The sequence below is a fragment of the Myotis yumanensis genome, unplaced genomic scaffold (genome assembly GCF_028538775.1).
Source record: "Myotis yumanensis isolate MYYU_CA2020_CCGP unplaced genomic scaffold, mMyoYum1.0.hap1 SCAF_13, whole genome shotgun sequence".
Taxonomy (NCBI): Eukaryota; Metazoa; Chordata; class Mammalia; order Chiroptera; family Vespertilionidae; genus Myotis; species Myotis yumanensis.
In genome coordinates, this window is record NW_027223764.1 from 1,192,770 (window position 1) to 1,202,421 (window position 9,652).

The 9,652-nt window shown below is 64.7% G+C and overlaps 1 protein-coding gene across 1 annotated transcript; it reads left to right on the top strand.

Annotated features, from left to right (window-relative positions):
• The first annotated feature begins 636 nt into the window (after positions 1 to 636).
• On the top strand, positions 637 to 2,313 carry HMX3 (H6 family homeobox 3). Its single transcript, XM_070433260.1, has 2 exons — positions 637 to 1,039; positions 1,640 to 2,313. Exons 1-2 carry the CDS (start codon positions 637 to 639, stop codon positions 2,311 to 2,313), a joined length of 1,077 nt encoding a protein of 358 aa, XP_070289361.1.
• The last annotated feature ends 7,339 nt before the right edge of the window (positions 2,314 to 9,652 follow it).

A 9,652-nucleotide genomic window follows, 5' to 3' on the forward strand; every position in this document is an offset into this window, starting at 1 on the left:
CCGAGTCCCTCGCTCGCCCCTGCGCACGCCGGAGCGCTCCGAGTGCCTCTTTAGCGGGAGCCAATATCCTTTTGTGCTAATAGGCTTGTCCTCATTTGCTGCCTAATTGGACTATATAAAGCCAATAACAGGCGGGCTCTTACAGCCCGAAGCCAAAGCGCCCAAATCCTGGGGAAGGCGAGGAGGGGGCGGCGGAGGCGGCTGCGGGCCGGCTCGGCTGTGCCTTCGCCGCCTAATCCCATTTGCCATTGTGCGCGCCCAATCGCCGTATACTCCCCGCATTTAACTTGGATGACATTTTGATTTCATCATTAGCATCCGGCGCCGGATTGACGCAGCCCCAAACCGGGAACTGCTCTCGCCGCCTCCTCCCCGGGAGCCGGAGCTGCCGCCGAGCCGCCTCGCTCCCTCGGTGCCGCGGCAGGGCCGCTCCCCGCCCCTCGACACCCCTCCCCATGTGAGCCCGCCCCGGCCGGTCCTCACCCCGCCCTCCCGCCGCTGGCTTTACGCCCCGGGCGGCCCTCGACTTTGCGCCCCGTAGTTGAGTTCCGTTTATGGTCTGATTTCCGGCCACCCGCCAGCCTGCCCGGCCACCCGCCCGTCCCTCCCTCGCGGGGACCCGGAGGACAGGGGACCATGCCGGAGCCCGGGCCGGACGCCCCCGGCACCGCGAGCGCGCAGCCGCCGCCACCGCCGCCCCCGCCTCCCGCGGCCAAGGAGTCCCCGTTCTCCATCAAGAACCTGCTCAACGGAGACCACCACCGAGCGCCCCCTAAGCCTCAGCCGCCCCCACGGACGCTCTTCGCTCCGGCCTCGGCCGCCGCTGCTGCCGCCGCTGCCGCCGCCGCCGCCGCGGCCAAGGGGGCCCTGGAGGGCGCCGCGGGCTTCGCGCTCTCGCAGGTGGGCGACCTGGCTTTTCCCCGCTTTGAGATCCCGGCGCAGCGGTTTGCCCTGCCCGCGCACTACCTGGAGCGCTCCCCGGCCTGGTGGTACCCCTACACCCTGACCCCCGCCGGTGGCCACCTCCCGCGACCTGAAGGTACCGACCGCTCTTTGAACTTTCCTTGTCCTCCCCGCGCGCCCGTCCCACCCCTGCCCCGCGCTTCGTCCCGCTGCAGCCCCGGGGCCTCCCGCACCTGCCACCCCGGTGTTTGCCAACTTCTTCCGACCCCAGGTCTCCTCCGGGTCGGGTCGCCCCCGCGGCTTCACTGCCCGGGAATCCAATCCCACTTGGCGAGAGGAGTGGACCTGGAGCCGGGGCGCAGCGCTTCGCGGGGACAGTGGCCTCCGGCAGGAGTGGGGAGGCCTCGGAGGCAGGGACTGGGGACTTGGCCTGGATGGAGGGAGCGGCTCGGGCGGTCCCAGGACAGAGGCGAATCTCTCTGTGGGCCCCCGGGTGGGGGGCGGTGCAGGGGTAAGAGGACGCCGTCGCCCTGCCACCATCAGGGGCCCTGTCGCCTGTCCGGGGGGACGGGGGCCCCAGGGCGCCGCGCCCCTATTCTGGCTCAGCCAGGCCGCAGGCGGCCGGCGAGAAGGAGGAGGCCTTGGGCCCGCGATCGGGAGGTGGCGCCGGTCCGCCCGGGCCTCGCTGGCCGCTGAGTGCGCGCGTGCATCCACCTGTCTGTCTGTCTCTCCGCAGCGTCGGAGAAAGCCCTCCTGCGAGACTCCTCCCCCGCCTCGGGCACCGACCGCGACTCCCCGGAGCCGCTGCTCAAGGCCGACCCCGACCCCAAGGAGCTGGACTCCCGGAGCCCGGACGAGATCGTCCTGGAGGAGAGCGACTCGGAGGAAGGCAAGAAGGAGGGCGAGGCGGCGGCCGGGGCGGCCGGGGCGAGCGCGGGCGCGGCGGCGGCGCCCCCGGGCCCCGAGGACTGGAAGAAGGGCGCCGAGAGCCCCGAGAAGAAGCCCGCGTGCCGCAAGAAGAAGACGCGCACGGTCTTCTCGCGCAGCCAGGTCTTCCAGCTCGAGTCCACCTTCGACATGAAGCGCTACCTGAGCAGCTCGGAGCGCGCCGGCCTGGCCGCGTCGCTGCACCTCACCGAGACGCAGGTCAAGATCTGGTTCCAGAACCGGCGCAACAAGTGGAAGCGGCAGCTGGCGGCCGAGCTGGAGGCGGCCAACCTGAGCCACGCGGCGGCGCAGCGCATCGTGCGCGTGCCCATCCTCTACCACGAGAACTCGGCGGCCGAGGGCGCGGCGGCCGCGGCCGCGGGGGCGCCGGTGCCGGTCAGCCAGCCGCTGCTCACCTTCCCGCACCCGGTCTACTACTCGCACCCGGTGGTCTCGTCGGTGCCGCTGCTCCGGCCCGTCTGAGGCCCGAGAGGGGAGGCGGAGGGAGCGCCCGGCCCCCTCCCCAGACCCCGGAGGAGACTGGGCCGGGCCCAGGGCGCCGAGTCGTCCAGCGGCCTTCGGGAGCCGGCGCCGGCGCGGCTCGGCCTCCCCTCCCCCAATCGGTAGCGTTTTGTAAGTATTTGCAATGCATTTTCGTGCAATTCACCCCACGTGGATTTGAGGCGCTTCCCCTCTTCCTTTTGGTTCTTGGCTTCTATTCAGAGAACAGGAAACAGATCCCATGCCTGGGTCAACATATTTCGGCTGGAAGCTTCGGGAATAGGAGCAACCCTCCCACCAAATTTGCATCGCGCGCTGTGGCTTTTTTGGTTTTATTTTTATCGAAGGAAAAATAAACGCCAAAAGCGGGGCCCCTCTAATTTATTCGTTTCTTTAGAACTATATTCAGGGGGAGAGAGGGGGGCAGAAAGAGAGAGAATTCGCATTGTAGTATTTTTATTTCTAGATTTCTGGGTGTGGTTCTGCCTCTCCACCACCCCCCTCCCAAACCCGTATCCTCCCCAGTTCTCAAAACCTGAGCAGCCTCTTGTAAGAACCCCGACTGAGGCCGCCCCTCTCTCTCTCCCGAGGTCTGTCTCGGTTCTTCCTCCTCTCTCCGCTTTGTGACCGAAGGATTATCTAAGTGTCTAAAGGGAAAAGACAGCCCCCAAATCAGTCTCCTGGTGACGGAAGGGCTCCGCATCCGGCCCCCCTGTGCGCGGTCTTATTTATTAGTGGCATTTATTTTTGGAATTTCACTTGTTGGTAAATTATTCTTAATGTTGCTCTTATCATTTTATCCCCTCTCAGAGAGTGATTTCAATATGAAAAGCAACAACCTGTGGCCTGTACCCTCTCCCCTGCCCTTTTTGTTCCGCAGTGACTGCTGTACTTCTGACCTGTGCAATATTGTACAAAATTTCCCGAGCGCCTGGCTCCTCCTCGGGCGAGCAAGGCAGACATTTCCACTGTATAATCCTGGTCGTTGCTTCAGGAAGAGGAAATTAAGAAGGAGAAAGTGGGGGGGGCGGGAAGAAGGGCAGACAGGTAGCGATGCTCAGAGGAGTCAGACAGGAGACTGGAGCGCTTTAAGTGAAGGACAATCAATTTAGGAGAATTTTAACTTATTTGATAAATGTACAGATTTCTTGTAAAGTTCACCCTGGACTCCGCAGGGCTCCTTGCCCTGCCGCCCCATCTGTTTTCTTCCCCTCGGCTACACCTGTTGTTCGGCGGTCGTTTGCCCCCACGCCTCCCCCCACCGTCTTCCCACCTCTGTCTGGGTTCAGTCCCTTTTTAAGAAAAAGAGAAAAAGACACAAAACATTGTTACACTTCATGTTGTGGTGAAACGGAATTCATTAAAAAGCAAAGCGAAGCGTCTCGTGTTGCCCGCGTGTGACTAACTGTGCCGGCGGCCCCGGAGCAGGTGTCTCGGACCGGCTCTGCTGCCCCGCGGGGCCGCCGCCTCTGCGTCCGGGCGGCGGGGACAAAGGCGGCTGTGTTCGCTCCCTCCGCGGCACCTCTGCGGCTCTGACCGCCGGGGGAGCAGGAGGAGGATGAGGGGCGGAGGGCGAGGACCCGGCTTCCCGAGGCTGCGGGATGGGGCGAGGCGGCGGCCGCGAGCTCGGAGGCGGCCGGTCTCTCCGAACGCAGGACGGCGGCCTCGCATCCGCTCCGGGACGTGGCTCCTTCGGGAGCCGCGAGGTTCTGGGCCGGACACCCCTGGGCCCGGGGCGGCGGGCCTGGGGCGGGCGGGCTCCGGGTGTGGGGAGAGGACGGAAGTGAATTTCCAGTGTAGCTGCGGCCGCAGGCGGGTCGCGAAGTCTGGCTGGGAGAGGCCCGGCGGCGAGAGGGCAGCCGGGGAGGCCCGGGGACAGGGCGGCCTCCGCAGGCCTTGAGGGACGTGGCTCCTGGGCGGCTCGGGGTGGGCGCGGTCCAGGTGCGGCAGGTGCCAGGGGACAGAGACCCTTTCCTCCCAGCCGGGCTTCTGCCCACGGCGCCCCGCACCCCAACGGCGGCCTCTCCACGCCCCCGGCCCCCGGCCCCGCCGCCTCCCTGGAGCGCACCGCACCGCTGCTGTCCCCACGCGCCGGCCGCGGGGAAGCGCGGGTCTGCGGCAGAGGCAGGCTCTCGGGCGCCCCTCGCCCCCGCGGCTCCCCGCCTTAGAGCCAGGGCCGGCCAGCCCCGCTCCCCGCAGGGTGTCCTTGAAGCCGGGGAACCAGCAGGGGGATGAGGGACCCGGAGAGACCAAGACTGCGGAGAGCTCGCGCGGGGCGCAGCCGCTGGGGAGCGCGCGGGTCCTCGCACGCAACGCGCACGACGATCCGACCGCGGCGGAAGCTCCGGCCTCGTTTCCCGCTGATGGGAAACTGCCCCCCATACATGGGCGTATTTATGGCCAGATTTCAGCCTGGACCTCGGCGAAGGTAGCTCTCCCTTTATTTCCCTCTGGTTTGGAATAAAAACGAGGTCATGTGTCGTAAATGAAAAGTAAACAGACATTCGGGGTCAAAATATGTTGTTCCGTGTGTTACCTGCAAACACAGTGATGCCGTTGACTGTTGGCAATACTAACTGCGGGCCGGGCGATCGCAGCTCATTAAAAACAATGTTGCAACAGCAAACACGCCTTCGGCTTTACCGCCCGGACACGATGCTATCCGGCGCCAAGAAAAGACTTTATTTGTGTTTGGATTCTAGAAAACGGTTCTTGACTGACCCAGTCTTTACAAAGTCGAGAAATAACTGGTTCTTCACACGCTCCGTTTATCCTCTGCCCCGCTCCCCGGGGCCTCCCCTTCCCTCCTGAACAGGAGGCCTGCGCCCAGGCCTGGTGGGCGTCCCTCCCAGGAGCCCTGCGCGCCCTCGGGGAGGGGGGTGGCGCCCCGCCTCCTGGGCTGACGGCTGCCAGAGCCTAGAAACCTGCCCTGGCGGCGAAAACCTCCCCTCCCCTCTGGTCAGGTGGGGTCGTGGCATTTCTCATGGAGCAAGAGAAGGGGCTGAGCCAGGGTGGGGTCTCAGAGCAGCCCAGCCACCCCACGCTCCAACCATCCTGGGCTGGGCTGCTGGTCTTTCGGAGGTGTTGGTATCAGGAGAGGCGCAGAAAGCCTGGTGGGGCTGTCATATCTGGGCAGCTGGCTGGGGTCCCCTCCCGCCCCCTCCCGGCTGCCTCTGCCGGGGATTGTGGGGATGCAGGAGCCGCTCACTAGAGGGGGCTGTGGCGGAGTGAGGTGCCCCCACCCAACAGCTCCAAGCGGTCCGTGGAGGGAAGCCAGAGGGTCAGTACCCCCCGCCCCGACAATGAACCACATTCCCCATTTATCCTTTTGTCTCCCCTCCCCTCGGAGGTGGGGCCCAGCCTCCTCTCCTCCAGCCCCAGCTCCAAGTCCTACCCTTCGGCACCCACTTAATCTTCAAGTCAGTGCAAGTGACACCGCTTCCCAGCCAAATGGGTCCTGCACCACACAGACGTATACAGACAACATGCAGGCACACTCACCGCAACACACACCTAGACCTCCTGACAGACCCGCTCAGGCTCCCAGCCCGCCCCCCACGTGTGCTTAGCTTCAGCCAGCCAACCCCGGCAGGCGCGCCTTTCCAGGTTACTCAGGCGGCCGGGGAAATCCTACCGGGAGGACAGGGCGAGGAGCAAGGCGCTGCTCTGAGCCTGAACTCCTTCCGCAGGCCGCCTCTGCTCCCTCGCCCAAGCCACCTGGCACACACCGGAGCTGCCCACAGCCCAGAGGGAGCCCCATCCTCCTTCGGGCCAGGGCCTCGCTCGGAGCCGGGTCCCCACCGCGGCTCTGCGCGCCCGAGAGCGCCTCTGGGCCCTGGGAGACCGCGGAGCCAGCGCTCGAGTGTTTCTGTTGGCAACACAGATGTATTTCTTTTATTTGGTAGTAAATAGAGCACGTGTGTGCACAGCAAACAGCAGCGAGACAGATATACACGGGCCCCGCCACGGGCGCTCACTCTGAGCCAGGACGTCCCCTCGGCCCGCTCCCGGCACGGCTGCCAGAGCCGGTGGCCACGCGCGAGCCCGCAGCGCCCTCCTCTCCTCGCTCCCAGCGCGCTGGAGGGCACAGCTGGGGACCGAGGAGGCCGGAAGGTCGGTGGGGTTTGCTCTCTCTTCTGCGGGTGCGTGCTGGCCGCCGAGGGCCTGGCGAGGGGCGGGAGTCGGAACAATGGGGCCCAGAGGGCTGCGGGGCCCTGGAGAGGCCTCCCGCGGCGGCTGCCTGGGCCCGGGCACGCGCTCCTGCTGCCGCCCCTTGGTGCGCCCTGGGCGCCTGAGCTTCCGCGAGAGGCCCTGGAGGGCCGCCGACTGCGCCCGTCCGGTCCGCCTCGAAGGCTTCCTGTTGCTGCGCCTCTCGCGGTGGTCACGCCCCGCGGCCCGGCGACCTGTCCTGGGGTCCGGTTCTCCTTAGCGCCCCAAACACGGACTCTGCAGCGCCGCTAGGAAAGACCTCTTTCACTGGGTCACCCCGACGGGGTCAGAGTGCAAGACCCGTGAGCCCCACAGAAATCCCCGTTTGGGGTCCAAATCGCAGCCGGGCAGCCCTGGGGGCCCCGCGGGGCCGGGCTCTGCTACGCAAGGCCCGACCGAGGCGACCCGCACGCCCCTCCTCACCGCTCCGCGCCCGCCGCCCTGCGCGGCCCGCAGACCCTCCCGGCGCGGGGGGGGGGGGGGGGGGGGGGTCTGTGCACGCGCCTCTGGGGTGCGCGCGCCTGTGTGAGCGCGCCCGTGTGAGCGCGCGCCCCTCTGGGTGAGCGGGCGGATGCGCCCTCCCCGCCAGCAGTGAGGCGCGGGCGGCAGAAGGAAGGAAGGAAGGAAGGAACGGGCCGGTGGAAACTAGGCCGCTGCACTGGCCCCGGGCGCGCCTCTCCCGCGGAAGCAGCCGAGGCTTATGCGCTGGGAAGCCACAGCCACTGGGGCTCCGGTCGCCGCCTGGGTTCCTCCCACCCTCTGCCTCCAGATGCCGGATGAGCTCATTAGGCGTCGGGGCGGTTTTCCCCGACGTGAGGCGAGGATAGGCAGGCCGCGCGCCTCCTCCGAGGTCCCCAGCGGTGCACAGGCTGCACTGCCCTCCTCCGGCTGCTGCTATAGGCGATGCATCTCGGGGGTGAAACTGCCCCAAATCTGCGTGGCCCGGGTTCCCAAAGGATCCCTTCCGGTTGCGGTGGACGGATGGAAAAGAGAAAGCGGGGGTGGGGGATGGGGGGCGGGGGGAGAGGTGTCCAGCCGGCGAGTGGGAGCGCGCCCAGAGCGCCTGTGCCCATCACCTCGCCAGAAGCCGGAGGTGTACTCACCTGGCGTGCCTCGCCCCAGCGCCAATGTCTTAAAGAAACAGAAAGAATCCCCTTTCCTCCTGCGCCCCCCCCCCCCCGCCCCCTGGGTGACGGAGTGCACGCATCAGATTTTCATCAAAGTTCTATTAAGTGAAACATAGGTTGCAGGGCACCCTTTGATTGAAACAGTTTAAATTTTAATTGTGTTTTTAATTTGACATATAGTTGCAGAAAGGAATGACACTGCGTCGCCAAGGGGCGGTCGATTTTCTTAATTTCTCCCAGAGGAATTGATGAGTCTATCAGGGCCACTAGATTGGAAACCCATTAAAGCTCTCTGGTTAGCCTGTTAATTGGAACTTGATGGATGGGGGGTGGGGGTGGGGTGTCGGGACTCAGCTCTCCTGATCCAATCTTCAGGACTTTCTGTTTTCCAATAAATTACAGAATTCATTTTCCAGCCGCAGATTACATAAATTGTCCACCTCTGGGCTCTCTTTTTCAAAGGGGGAGCCCCCCCCCCCACAAAGCCCATTGCGAGATGTCATTTGCACCAAAGAACGAACAGCAGAGGCCCTTGAATGAAAATCGAAACATAATCAACGTTTATACTTAGAAAATTTATTGAGATCATTTTCTCTGGTATTTCCTTATTTTAAAGTTTGGACGCGCCATATATCATAATCCACTGGCGTAGGGGGGGGGGTCAGACTGTGTTTAATATTTATCGAAGCTTGATTCCAAGATCAAACTTGTTTATGACTTCATCTGTCATTTCCCGGGAGCCTTCTTCCACTATTACCGGCTCAGCCAGCCCGTGGCCCCTCTGCCCGAGCGCAGAGGATCAATTTTTATTAGCCTCCTCCGCGAGTTTGCTCTGGGCCGCTGTAACACTGCGCAGCGGCATAATCTCCAGACCTAAACTTTAAGCGTCCTTTCATTCTGGGAAAGTTTGTCATTCCTTGGAACCCGTTATGCCTCATTCCTCGGGGGAGGGGGTCCACCCGGCCCCCTTCATGAGGGGGGGCCATGCTCCAGGGTAGCGGCTGTGAACGGAGTGGAGCTGGGAGGGGCCTGCTCCCCAGAGACCAGGAGGGTGGGGCGAAGTTGGCGCTGAGGTGAAGCAGTGCGCACGCAGGGTAGAGACCCGGTACCTGTGGGCGGTGGTTGATACGTAGAAAATTTATTGACATCATTGACAGATGATCCTGGAGCGGAGGGAGGGTTCCTGGGAGTGTGTTTTGCAGCTGTGCTGGGCCCCTGAGAGCGCGTCTGGGCCTCTGCGCTCTCGGCGGAGCCTGGGGGACCCTTGGACGCCCCAAGGGAGGGCGGAACAGCGTGTCCTGGCCCTCAGCGCCTGCGTGTGACTGCGGTGGGTGCACAGGGCGGGAGGCCCCCAGGGGACCAGTTGAGGGGAGCAGAGCAGAGGCCAGGGGTTTGGAGCCAGAGGTCTCTGCAGCCTCCGCCGGCCTCCCCGGCTCCACCCTGCACCCCCATCACTTCCCTGTTTAGTGTGGAGGCGTGTGCGCGTGTGCGTGTGCGCGTGTGCGCGTGTAAGCGGTTCTGCAAGTGCGTGCCTGCTGCTCAAAGCGGGAGCCTCTGACGAGGTGTGGGGTGTGGGGTGTGGGCTGTGGGTGGAGGAGGCTGTGTGGGCGGCGGGAGCGCACCTCGGGGTAGACCAGACAGTCCCCGCGAGTGGGCGTGGCCGCGGGCGGAGTAGGAGGCCAGATGGCTCCTTTCGCCTTTGAAACCTGCGGGCGGGCCTGTGTGTGAGTGAGAGGTCGGGTCGCGAGGCTGGTTGTTTCCCAGGTAGAGTCCTCTGTGGCCTAGTGCCTCCCGCGCCCCGCCTTGGGGGCTGCTTCTCCCAGGCCCACCCCAAAGGCCTGGCCACCCCCCCCCCCAACCATCCCTTGACCCCACACACAGATCCACCCCCACGTCCTGCGAGGGGAGGCTCTTCCGTTTTCTTCGCAGCCATTCCCTAAGCCCGGTGCCCAGGGCCTGGTATTCACAGCGGAACCACCTTGAAC

What these genes read in the sequence shown, in the direction of transcription:
- HMX3 (XM_070433260.1), top strand. Translation starts at nt 637, where the DNA reads ATGCCGGAGCCCGGGCCGGACGCCCCCGGCACCGCGAGCGCGCAGCCG. An exon ending in CCACCTCCCGCGACCTGAAG is followed by an intron (nt 1,040 to 1,639) that starts GTACCGACCGCT and finishes GTCTCTCCGCAG; the next exon opens with CGTCGGAGAAAGCCCTCCTG.